General features: G+C 36.2%; 1 protein-coding gene across 11 annotated transcripts in view; it reads right to left on the reverse strand.

Moving 5' to 3' along the window:
- The window catches only part of PAM (peptidylglycine alpha-amidating monooxygenase), a 134304-nt gene that overhangs the window by 75892 nt on the left and 44871 nt on the right, over nt 1-13541 (reverse strand). For 9 of the 11 annotated variants that reach the window (XM_014261486.2, XM_014261485.2, XM_014261483.2 and 6 more), the window contains exons 2-3: nt 3259-3774; nt 2027-2147 (exon numbers count right to left, since the gene is read on the reverse strand). In XM_014261486.2, the coding sequence (XP_014116961.1) occupies nt 2027-2147; nt 3259-3350 (213 nt within the window). In that variant the 5' untranslated portion in view covers nt 3351-3774. The remainder of the gene's footprint in view (nt 1-2026; nt 2148-3258; nt 3775-13541) is intronic. The other 2 variants (XM_014261482.2, XM_014261481.2) reach the window with 2 other exon arrangements.

Genomic DNA, 13541 nt, shown 5'->3' on the forward strand with positions numbered 1-13541 from the left:
AACAGAGATCAGGCTATAAGGTTATCAAAGTGGCTATTAGGTTGGTAGGTACACAATTAACTATTTTAAACCTCTTTTTTCTTAATTTTTTTTTTTTTTTTCCAATTTCTAAGGCTGTTTAGGAAAGGGAACGTATCACCTACTAGAATTTCTCTACCCCCATGAACTCAGTATCTGAAAGGCCTTCACTAAACAGATAAAGATAAAAATTCCTGCTACGAATAACTTCAAAATTAATTTAAAAGAAGACTCTGTGGATAGGTGTGAACAATTAAATGTAACTGAGAAGGAAGGCACAATAGTGATAACAATATGTGATTACAGAGCAGTGATTTGCACAGGTAACAAACCATTTTTGGTGTTTTTGCTAGCAAATGGGAAGGATGCATGGAGGTTAACTGATACGATTAATGTGAATGCCTTTGTGTACTGTGGCTACATGCATTTATACAGTTAACATATTAAAGCCTTCTAGAAATAGAAAAGGAAATATTCTGTTTTTCTTAATATTCTATTTCTTCTTAACATGGGTTCAGAAGATATTTTTTTTTTCTTAAAAAAGCACAACCTAATTTGGGACCTTATTTTCAAACTTTGAAAGCCAACAGCAGTGATGCTTCACACTGCAGCAGAAATTCCTAGTAGAAGCTAGTAGAGCAGCTTCCAATGAATGTTTCTGTGTAGTACCTTTGCCAAAAGAATGCACAACTCAGGTATAGGTAGAGCACTCCTAAGTCATGTAAGTGGCTGGTTGACTTTCATGCGCCCGTAGATCAACTGCAGTTATGAACTGTAAGACAAATCCTGGCCCTTCAACAATCCCCTTCAACATGCCCAGTATGTAATTTAAAAAATGCAGGGTTTTTGGCAGCCTTTCCCCCAGCCTTGACAATGTAACACACAAAGAGGTTTTTTTTTTAATAGGAATCTGAACTGACTGATCTCTTTGTATGTGTTCCCTAGGTGTTCAACTGGTGGCTACTGAGGTAAAATCAATCACACATAATTATAAATGTGCACATGGATGAACTGAGAGTATTTTTCACTCTTTCTGATGGAGAAGTTTAATATTTTGCTGCAAAGAAGATTTAGTAGAAACCATATTTCTGTTTTGCACTTGCTGAAATAACACTTCTTGTTTTAAATTACATGTTCCAGAGGGATTTTTCCTCTGGATAACTTGGAAACCTCACTTTCCCTTCACTCTTTTAAAAAGTGCTATCTGCAACAATGAGTCATCAACTACTGCAACACAACATACTGCTCTTTTCAAGCATCTGCAGCCCTCTAAAAGAGATGTGGACCTCTTAATAATATATAATTATTATATTATTATATAAAAATAATATATCATTCCCTGCAATGGCTACTGCAAAAAGAAAAATAAAATAATTTTTTATCTTGCTTAATGAAATTAGATGTGAAAACAACAGTGGAATCTCAATACTTCTATATGAATCTTAAAAATGCTAATGCTAAGTTTAAAAATCTTAACTGTCTTCACTTCTACTTAGTTGGCTCAGAAGAATATAATACACTTCATATTTGAAAGAATATAAAATCATAACTTCTTTATGGTAGCTTTCATGGTGTATTTTGAGAGTTAAAAATACAGGGTCAGAAGTACTACCCCTTTTAAAGAGCATTTTGGTTGTTTTCTCTCAGCTCGCCGAAGTTGCAGTAATGTACAGTTTAATGTAATTAGATTCACTGATGCATCATCTGAAATTTGGTCTAAATTGCAACTCCATGTCTTACTAGCACATCTAGAAATATTTCACATAATAAAACTTCAACAATTCAGTTTATGAAACCAACATTTTACAAATAAAAGTAGTTCAATGAAAAGATTTTTATTTTATTTATATTACTTTTTTATTGCCTGCTTTTCTCTGGAAAGTATACATGGATATGTATCTATAAGAGTTATCCTGATTTTTTGTTCATTTTATTTGAATGACATTGTAGGGAAGGCTTTGTTTTCCTAGCTTATTGAAAGAAGTGGCAAAAACTGCAATTCTCTCACCTCCTTGGGTGTCACCGCAGGCATGCGAATGTCCAATGCAAAATCTGACAGACCAAAGGAAATCACCGTCTGGTCGCTTCCAAGGCATTCACTAGAAAGAGATCTGCTAGTATATTTATATCTTAAAAGGAAGGAAGAAAGATTTTTTTTTTTAGGTATTGATTTTTGCTATGTCTTTATTAAAAGAAGGGTCTTTAGAGAACTAGTAAAGAAGTTAGACAATGCTGAGTAGTGCCAGGAGTGATCTGAAAATTCACTCCATCACAAGCTGAGGAAAACATCTTAGTTATGCAGCACTTACTGAAGAAATTCCTTATCTGAGCAATCAGATGACTGGTTTGGAAAATGTTAGTTGAAAACCTATTATCTCATCCTAATAATTGTCTGAGGTATATGGATGTACAGATAGAGAATTAGTTCACTACAGTATGTCAAGTACTATCAATAAATCACAAGAGTTTTGGGTTGTTTTTTTTTTGAGACTATGATTCACAATTCTATACAGATTAAATTTAAATTACAAGCAAAGGGGCAACGTTTAATTCAAACACTTTGGTATTTATAGCAACTTCTATGCTACTACAAGTAGCAAAGTAAAACAGCAAACTTGGCAACATCAAACAAATATCAAAGTCTGTACTGAATACAAGATATAACCGAACCATAAGAAAAATGTAGATTGAATGGTAAGATGTGAGGTGATGCAACACTGATACAAGTTTTGACTATATATATTCATGTATACAGAAGTGACATGGTATCCAACCTCAATAACAGTAAAATCCTTTTCCCAGGAGCTAATAGGCTACTTCTTGTCCACACTCCATAAAAGTTTTCCTATGGAATTTCAAATCCAAACAACCCCTAAATTTCTCAGGACTGTTCGGGTTAGTTGATGTTTTCCTGTTAAGACATTATCTTATCCTGCAATCTAACTCCAGCATCTGAAATTTACTTCTTAGCCTCAAATACAGTTGTAATGTTAACTAAAAATGTTGTATTAGTTGCCATTTTATCCTTCGATCTACACATCACCTTTAATGAGCAATCCTATGGATAAAACATGAGTTTCTGTCTTCAGTATGACAACAGTGCCATTTCAAAAGTGCAAAAAGAAAATTCAGAGCAATGATCAAAACCTAACACATTTTTATCTAAGACATGCTTTTTCATACTTTGGTAATATTGTGACCGCAAGCATTCAACATGTAGTATTTTCCTACATAACCCACCTCTTGAAGACTGAAAGTGGGCCTCTGAAACCCAAACAGATGTTTTGAAACAGAAGAACCAGTATTAGCAGGTTGTTAACAAAGCCAGCCATGTCCACCCTGCTATTTCTGGCCTGATAAAGAAAGCAGAAAAAGGGCAGTGCAGTTCTATTAGCTGTGATCCTGACAATCAGGGGGCAGCTGAAGCAGTATTATTTTACTACTTCATTATTATGTGCTCTGCAGGCATCCTCCAGCTTCTGACAGACCATCTGTCTTGGAAGGTGATAGACTGTAAATCAGGAAGGTAGATGATACTATGTTGTCTTTTTTATTAGCTATAAAAAACTGTTGGAAAATCTTCCCTTGCAGATAGATGATACTGTTCTTCTGTCCACTTAAGGAGCTGAAAAGGACTAGTACTCCTGATGCTCTCTGCCCAGGTTGAGCAGTTAAATCTGCACGTTACTTATCAATTCACAGCGCTGGAGACTTCAAGTGGCATTATGGAAATCAGTATCAGTCATCCTTCAGAACCTGTAAAAAGAGAACGAGCTTAAGGATGACTAACACATTAGGGCATTAGTTCTCAGCAATTCACTGTTGAGGCATTTTAATACATTAGTAAGCTCCTTCATGACCTTTAGCCCAGCCCAGCCCAGTTAAGATTGAATTTGTTCTGCTGATTCCTCCTTTTTTTTTCCCTTCCCTGCGTACATGATCAGAAACAGACACGGTTCATTTTGATACACAAAATGTATTCTCAAATATATTTTACATGATGGGAAGATAGATAAAAACCTCAATATGTAAAATGCAAAGCATGGAGTATTTCAGATATGCAAACACTAGTATAATGTGTTCTACAACCGGGGGGGGGGTGTCAGGGGTGGGGGGAAAGCACCAACTTCACATAGCAAGAATCAAGTTTAGTAAATTTTATTAACTATCACCAAATGTTTCTGCACATATTGCAGACTGGGAGAATATTTTACTTTTAATTCAACATGTAATAAATCATTATGTCATTAATAAGTATCTGTTTCTTATGTACTTTAGCTACTTTTTATATCCATTTCAGGAAACAAATATTTAACAAATATTTTTGGAAATACAGTAACCAGAATTGTTGACATCAGACTGCTTTCTATTAGTTGCGTAGTTTTCTATCCTTTCATACACTGAGGGTATGTCAGTGTAACCCACTAATCTCCCCCTGTTCAACTTCCCCATTTTAGTTGACACAGTATTTAATTCCAAAATTTTTTGTATTTATTAATAATTATGATAGAAAATTACACCATGTCTTAATGAACACATATATATTAGTATTCTTTTATTTTCTGGGAATTCCAGTTTTGCAGAAGGGAAGTTTCCAGTCATAATCAAAATCTTTTAACTCCACTATGTAGTAGGTCTAAATTAGTATAATAGAATATACTAAATAGTGTAGTAGTATATAAATACTAATAAGAAAACACTGATCCGAATTAAAATATCTTCCAGCCCCTGGAAAACATAGTCAAAATACTATCAGAAGGATGAAATAGAAAGTAAGGATTCTGAAATGAAACCAATGAAAATCCATAAATAAATAAATAAATTCCACTCAATCACTCCCATTTCAGGGCACATGTACCAAAAAGGCTTCTTATAAATCTTAAACTAAGAAGCCATACTGACTAAACAGTCACTGTCTGCTGTTAAACAGCTACACTAGATTTGCATTGGACTAGTCACAAGATTAAAAAAATCTGCTGATATTAACCAACATTAAACTTGCAAATTTTATTCACTGAAGGATGGTAAAAAAATTTAGTGTCAAACTACTGAAAATAAATACACAGTAGTTTCCAGCTTCTCAAAAATTATGCCAAGGCTGTCTAAAACCATTAATGCAAGCAATGATATAATCTTAATTCCTTTTTTAATGTAAATTTTCATATATCCACTTCCTCATTAGAAGAAGTAACTTAAATAGTTTTCACTGGTAAACTATACAAATCTGCAACACATACGAAGGACTGTGCTGTGATGAAGGCCAAAAATAACTTAAAAACAAACAAACAAACAAGACTAGCGTTACATGCTGATATACTTCATGTAAGTTAACTATAATAAGGCTTTACTACTTTCAATCTTTAAGGAATAACTACACAACAGTAACTGTTCAGTGTCTTTGTAAACTACCTGACTTGAAGTTCTACTATCTGCCTTTAGTCATATTACCCAAGAAATTCTTCCGTTTTTTCCTATACTGTAGTAGAAATGCACTTGACAAGCAAGAAATCTAAAAAACAGGGACAGGAATAATACAATAAATTGTAACACACACAGAACTACAATATTCTAATTTTTTTTTTTTTTTAAATGAAAAGATATTTTCCAATAACTAGAAATAAGCACAAATGCTTAGTTTATGCTGGCTTCACTAAATCTGAAATCTGTTACATCAAGTCTGTTACAAACATCTACAGGGTATTCAATTTAATAAAGGAGATTAATTTCATATAAAAGAAATAAAGGAAAGGAACTAAGAAACCAGACTAACGGTCCCTCATCTGAAATACAAGGGCTTCTTTATAGCAGCTTTCAATTCTCATTACATGTTAAGCATGGTAATAGCAAAAATTACCAGAACACATCTTAATGTTAAGAGAATATGTGACAATTTGCGGCTGACAACAGGAGGTGGGGGTAAAGCAGTAATTTGGAACAGCCTAAAAAACCGAAGAAATTAATCTGTTGTGACATAAATATACATTTGTATATTCAACCTTAAAAAGGTCCCATTTAATCCCCAAGTAGTTTTTATGGTTTATCAGCTGGATGAATATGAAATATGAAGTTTAATGAACATAATACTTCAGATTAGGTCCCTGCACAATTAAATTTTACACTTGGAAAGAAGGGAAGGGAAAAAATTTAAGAAGGCAGAACTACCCTGAAGTCATTCCAAAGTAATTTTAGGTATGATGCAATACAGAAAAATGTAAGATGAGGGAAAAAGTGAGGATGAGAGATAAGATTACATAATTAAGGTTCATTGTGTGGATATCTAGATACCACTGTTATGTTTTCAATTTGGGGTAAGAGATCCCAAGGGAACCGAACTAATAAAGTAAAAAGACATAATTAATGACAAAAACTACAGTGAAAGTAGAGAAAGGGAGATGAAAATTAGATTGGGCAATGCAAATATGTTATCTCACATGCTCCACCCAAACAAAGCAAAAAGTAAGGGAGTAAAGAGGAAAAAAACAAACCAGCCTAAAGCAAGTACCACAAAGACTGAATGGGGGTGGGGGGAAGGAGAGGCAGGAAAGAAGCTGGAATTCAAAATAGAATGCAAAACAGAGTAACAATATAGCAATGTGACATTATACAAATTAGAAGTGTGTCTTTTAAAAGCATAGAGATTAATTTCCAAAGATCAGCTACACAAATTTTTGTATTAACCGCAAGTTTATAAACCACACTATAGTATTTTCTTATTTTTTGTTTAGTCACTAGAACATCTTATATTCAATACCACGAGAACAAGCCACAAGCAGAAACCACACCCTCAACCACCACTACCTTCAAAGAAAAATTAGATGATCAAAATTCATGGGGATTAATATGCAAGTCTATCATAGGCAGTAATTCCTCATACACGAATCTCTGTTTTTGTTTCTTATGCACTGAAGTAATGGAAATGAGCAAGGATTCCTTGTGTTCTGTCTTCAGCTAGAACCAAGTTCACATTTTGTCTCAGGCAAAATTTTAAGCTTAGACAACAACTGGGTATACAAGCAATAGCCAGCTCAGTAAATAAACTGCAGCTGGGCATCCTAGTTGCAACACTCTGCTTCTAGTAACACAGGCGAATCAATATGTTGTGGGATCTGCTTAGATATTAATTAACACACTAAATGTAATTAGCCACATTGTAATTGTGAATTACAATTCACAGGCAACTGCTGGCCTTCTCTCACAACAGAACAGGTGTGAGCATACAGCTGGGGCGATAAAGCATCCTCCAGCTTGTGCAGCAACCCATACTGGATTTGGTATTTTGGTATATGTATTAAACATATTTTTTAAAAATTAAAATGGTAGCTTTTCAAATACAGCTTGCCTCTTGGTTTAATTTATATTGTGCAAATTCCTATCTTCTGCTACCAACAAAAACCTCAGATATTAATACCAAAGGAACAATAAAAAAAGACAAACATGATTGTTCTTAATGCTGTTTTTGTGAAACTCCTCCAAAATGCTGAGAATAAGTATGATGCCTATTTTTAGAAGAAATATTTTATAAAGAAACCTGTTGCCCAGTCCATCAAAGGAAGAATAATATTAATACATTAAATAAAGGACTGTGATTTGAATTTTCTTGTATGCATTCCAGCAGTGAAACTGGATTCATTCTAATAGGATTTACTCTTTGAATGCCTTCCAAATATGAGGCAAATTAGACGTGTATTTCTTTCCCTATTTAACTAGAAGAATAAAATGAATATAATGGTAATTAATCCTTAAAAGGATTGTTTATAAGATATGTAAAAAGTTCAGTACTTGAATCTAAGCTTATTTTGAGAGATTCTGATGACCCATTAAGCATTTTTATAGGTTTCCTACCTATAGGGAAAGTAAGTTCTACTTACTATCTTAAGATAGACTATTTGTACCAAGAAAATAATAAAGCAGAAACCTTCAAATGCTCTGTCAATTCAATAAGTATGGTAGGTTTTATACACTAGACAGATTTTTTTGTTGATTTGATTTTAAAATTAATTGAAGTTTTATACAGCAAAGAAGTGGAGGATGAAGAACTGTCATATACAAGCTTCCCTTTGGGAGGCCAATATGTTCATGACACAACTTGCAGTTTGCTAGCCACTATAACAAGAGAAAATCAAACCCTATGGCCCCAACCCATAAGCAAACCCTATTCATTAAACAATAATGGAAGCCCTCAATTGTATTTAGTAGGCAGCTCATACAGCAATAGTAGTTATGGAAATCACAAACAGAAGGATTCCAGGAAACAGATTATTATATATGTTTATGCAAAGAAAAAACAAGGACATTATTTCTAGGGGGACAGGGCAAAAGTTTATAGAATGTATAGAAACTAAAACCAGACTCAGATTTTCTTGTGAGCCTCATGATAAGCATGAGAAAACACAGAAAAACAAAGGAAAGCAAAAAAACCCCCACAATTCAAGGTGTCAGAATTGCTGTCACCAACCTACGCACATAGCTATCGCCCACAGCATCTCCCAAGTTGGCATTGAAGGGACAAACTTAAAAGTTTTAGCAGATTTGGTTTTTCCAGATAAACTTCTAGAATTGTTATTTTTTTAACACTGTGTGAGAACTCAGTGGAAACAGAAGAAAATGTGTAAGAAAAAAAGTGGCAGGAAAGATTTAACTACTCCTTCTCAATGTGATCTTACTGAGCAGCCTTTGCTTAAGACTTGGTTATTAGCCAACAAGTAAAGCTGTCCTAGGACTACCTTCTCAGTTACATTTTCCTCCCATTTGCAAAGTAAATACTACAAATGCCACTGCTCAACACAATACACACTTAGGTGTGAGAGATAGAAACACCTGAAAAAAGGAATTTTAATATTGCACAATCTAGAGATACTTGCCAGGGCATTTCAGACCAAAATAAAATTAATGTCTTTGAAATTCTGGAAACTTACATTAATTTCTGAATTCTGAATTTCAAAACACAATACACAGTTCAAGTTAAGACTATTTACTCATTTTCTCCATCACCATACTGTAAACTGTTTGGTATAAACTTGTTTTAAGAACAAGGAATTGTACTTTCTTTGATAGAACAGAAATATGCAAGCAAACCACCAAAAAATAAGTCTTCCCTGTTCATATTAATACAATTATGCTTGCATTAGTAAAACAGGAGACTTCAAGCAGAAATTCACTTTTACAGCCTGAAACTGCTTGAGATACTCACAATCTTCTCTTGGGAGTCACAGGTATGTTTCAAAAGTCTGAAAACAAGACAGCATGTATTGGTTCTACCAGTTTGCATTTTAATAGCATTTGAAAAGCATTTTATTCACATTAAATCACCTTCTAATGCTTCTGCTTTGACCAGGTATCAAAACAGGCAAAATTCTCTTGTCAAGAAAGATCAACACTTTTTATAGAAAGACAACATCTTAGCAAACTGCTGATTTCATATATTGAAAAAATGAACAAACTGGATTGTACTAATTACTTGCTTAAAAGGGAAAACACATAAGATGCCTCTGCTTTCATTTAATATCCAAATCCTTATAAGTAGCACAATGTAATAAAAATTAAAGTTCACTGAAATACCCTTTGTTTTCCCTTTGCTACACAAAAATAGAAAATATTAAAGGGAGAATGTTTTATAGAGTTAGGATTAGCCTCCAAGGATAAAGCAGATGAGAGATCATTTCAAATACTTAAGTTCAATTATGAATTACACATGAACTATGAATTAAATTCATTGCATGTTCCTTTGCTAAGAAGGACGTTGAACTGAGGTGGGCTCGGCTGCAGGGCTCTGTGAGAGACACCAGAAGCTGTCCATGTGTCAGACAGGACCAGTTCCAGTCAGCTCCAAGATGGACCTGCTGCTGCCCAAAGCTGAGCCCCTCAGCCATGCTGCTGATGCCTCTGCTATAGGTATTTAGGAAAAGGTAAAAAAACACTGCACAGCAGCTAAGAGGGGTGAGAATAACTGAGAGAAACAACTCTGCAGACCCCAAAGCCCTTGAGGAAGGAGGAGAAGGAGGTGGTCCAGGCACAAGGGATCACCTACAGCCCACAGAGCCCATGCCAAAGCAGGCAGATGTACCATGAAGGAAGCTGCAGTTCCTACAAAGTCCATGTTGGAAAAGGCTGCTGGCAGGAGCTGCAGCCATGCGGGATCTAGATTAGAGCAGTCTGCTCTCAAAGAGCTGAACCTATGAAAAGAACCCATGCTGGAACAGGTCACGGAGGACTGTCTCCCACAGGAGATACCCCACACTGGAGCAGGAAGAAAGCACTATGAACTGACTGCAATTCCCATTCCCCATTCCCCTGCACAACTCAGGAAATAAGAATGGAGAGTGAAGCTAAGGCTGAAGGAAGCTGGTTGTAAATATGTTCTTATTTCTCAGTATCCTACTTCACTTAATTGCTAATAAATCAAAAAATAGAATATCCTGAGCTGTAACTGGGCCCACAAGGATCACTGAGTCCAGCTCCTAGCTCTGCACAGTACAGCCCCAAGAGTCACACCATGGGCCTGAGAGCATTGTCCAAAGGTTTCCTGAACTTCTTGAACTTCCCACTGCAGAGACAGGCTAGGGTTTTTTTGGTGAGATTTCTGAGTTGGAGCAGTTGTCAAAGGTACTAGATGAAGTTAAGCATTGGAAAAAAAAAGAAAGAAACAGCAGGGTGTAGCCAGGAGTCAGAACAGCAGTAGGAGCAGGAACACTGCTAATGCTAATGCTAAGGAAGCTGCTAGCTCTTCTTGGACATGGAGTTGTAATGCACCTTTATTCCTGTTGTTCTGTAAATGGTAATTCCCGGCACAATGTAACATTCTTATGAGAATGCTGGAGTGATTAGTTCTACAGTTGCTATTTGCTCAGTAGGATGCTGGAATGACCTGCCAATCCAAATACTATTCATGACAACACCCCCCAACTCCAGACACATCCCCTGCAAAAACCTGTCTCAATAAGCCTTCTTGAGGTAACAAATGTATGGCTACTAGAAATAAAAATAAGAAAAACAAAGAATTTTGTTCTGACCCCTTTAATTGTATGTCTTTTTCAAGTAATTCCAGGTAAAAATCTGGAACGTCTTCCCATATATCCAGTCTAGGTCATGTAGTTAAACTGAGATTTACAGCATTGTAACTTCATAGAAGTTACAAGCAATTTCAATTAATGAAAATAAGTCAACAGAAAGCTGACAAACAGAAGTTTGTTACAGTTCATTACAAAAGTAATGTTACAGCCTTTTCTTGGTCCACGTTGCAGAGATAACACCACCTCTTAATTAAGGAAAAGGATAATGAAGAGAGCAGAAGATGAAAACCAAGCCAGTGAATCCAATTCCATTTAGTATTTGTTAACAACTGAGCAACGTAAGATATCACAAAATATAAAAATGCTCATTCTAAGGAAACTGAACACAATAAAACAGAACAGTTTTTCAGCAGAACAAGTCTTAACATTATGTGAAGTTAAAAAGAAGTATAAAGCTAAACACAACACAGTTGCCTGTGATTATACTAGCACTAGGTTCTTCTATGAAGTACCTAAATATAAATACAGTATATACTAGGATATAAATGCATAATTAAGGAGAAGCCCAGGTTTATTGGCTAGAAGGCACCATTACACATTGGAAAACGAGTTCACAAGAGAAAATGGAAGAAAAATTATGCACACCAGAAAGCAAGAATAAGGGAAAGAAAACCAGAAATGAAAACCAGTTCAAGAAAGAAGTGCTGAGAACATACCCTGCTCCATTGCTATGTACAAAATGTTCAACGCCATGGCAGAAGCCAGGAAAAGGGACTCCACACTGGAGCAAGTGAATGTGTTCTAAAGCAAGCTTCAGCCTATGGAAACCCCACATCAGAACCAGCTCTCGGCAGGTCCTGTGGCATGTATACAGGTATACCCATTGTGACAGATGCACATGTCCCCTTAGCCAAACAGCAAAGTTTCCAGAGAAGAAAAAGATCTGAGCCATTAAAGGTCCAAGAACTCCAGTTTCATCTGTTCTCTGAAAACCCACAAAGGAGCAGAGTGACACAGTGAGCATCCATGCTCATGAGCTTGGAACACTGATCATGCAATTAAAAAATAAATAGCGAGTAGCTTTTCCAAGGATCATCTGTCAAGGAACAAAGGAAATTATGGGCGCAAAGAGTCTCATGCATGCTTTTCCCATTGTACACAATGTGACTATGAGCAAACCATGTTATTCCATAAATATGTGAAGCCTAAGTGAGCCTTCTTTGAGTTCTCCTTGCCAGGCAGTGTGGCAGTGATCTCCCCTGGGTGGCCTCTCAAGGTTGCTCCTTGAAGCAGAGAGACCATTTTACCCAAGGCAGGTCTTTTTAACGTGATGGATATCGCATATACCCTTGGTAGAACAGTAACTTTGATTTGTTCCTGGTAATTTTTTATTATTGTTCAAATAATACACAGTATTATTGTTCAAATAATACACAGTAACAGAGTGAACTTTGGCACCAAACTGTACTTCACAGTTTTAAAACAGCTTATTAGTAACTCTTTTGTTAAAACCCTTTGACAGTGGTGCATTAAATGATCTAAATCGTGTCAATTGATGACACCCATTACGAGAAGTGGCACTGCAGTCTTCTCACACTAGAGAAGTCTCATCTGTAAAGATTGTAGCAAAGGAGAGGACTCAAATTTTATCAGTTCTTGAAGGATTATATCCCATATGCCACAGGAGGGGACCTTGCATGGGAGCAGGGGAGAGCGGAGAAGTCCATTGCAATGTTAGATCCTATGGCCTGGTCCAAAGGGACAAGGGTTGGAGACTTAATGGAAAAACCTTTAATTTGCTGTAATTGGTGATTTGCATTTTATGTTACAGGAATTCCTATAAGAGGAATTTTATTCCTACCTTAACCAGCAGCAGACAAGCCTCACATAAGTTAGCGCCAAGTGCAGCTGTGACCTGAGCTGAGCTGGCTTTTGAACCCAGTAGCTCCCCACAACACACTACCTCTCTGTCCTGAGCATTCAACAAATAAATGGAGTTCCAAGTCATGGATTGAATGAACTCAGTGAAAGTTTGTGGGCATTTTACAAGGGTGGTCCGTACATGAAGGATCTGTGTATACATCAAAACACTGGAAGTGGTGTGTAGGAGGTGAGGATAATAAGGATGTATTGGGTAACATGGGACCTGAACAGTACAGTACAGAATTGGGGATGGGTTTGTAGGTGTAATTTGTACTGATTTGGGCTTGGACAAAGTACATTTTCTTCCAAAAAGCTTATATCAACTCATGCTCTGGATTTGTAAGCAAATCAGCATTGAAAACATGTTTCAGCTGTTGTTGAGCAGTGGTTACACAGAGCCAAAGCCTCCCCTGCTTCTAATACCACTGTACCAGTGAGAAGGCTGTGGGGGACACAGCCGGGCCAGATGACCCTAACTGGCCAAAGAGATATCCCGTACCACATAAAGAAGGACTGTGGGGACATTTGGAGTGATGGCATTTGTCTTTCCAAGAAACCACTACATGTGAAGGAGCCCTACTTCTTGCAGGT

The sequence above is a fragment of the Pseudopodoces humilis genome, chromosome 4, assembly GCF_049639895.1.
Source record: "Pseudopodoces humilis isolate 2021_Gansu_Grassland_sample_001 chromosome 4, ASM4963989v1, whole genome shotgun sequence".
NCBI classification, from domain to species: domain Eukaryota; kingdom Metazoa; phylum Chordata; class Aves; order Passeriformes; family Paridae; genus Pseudopodoces; species Pseudopodoces humilis.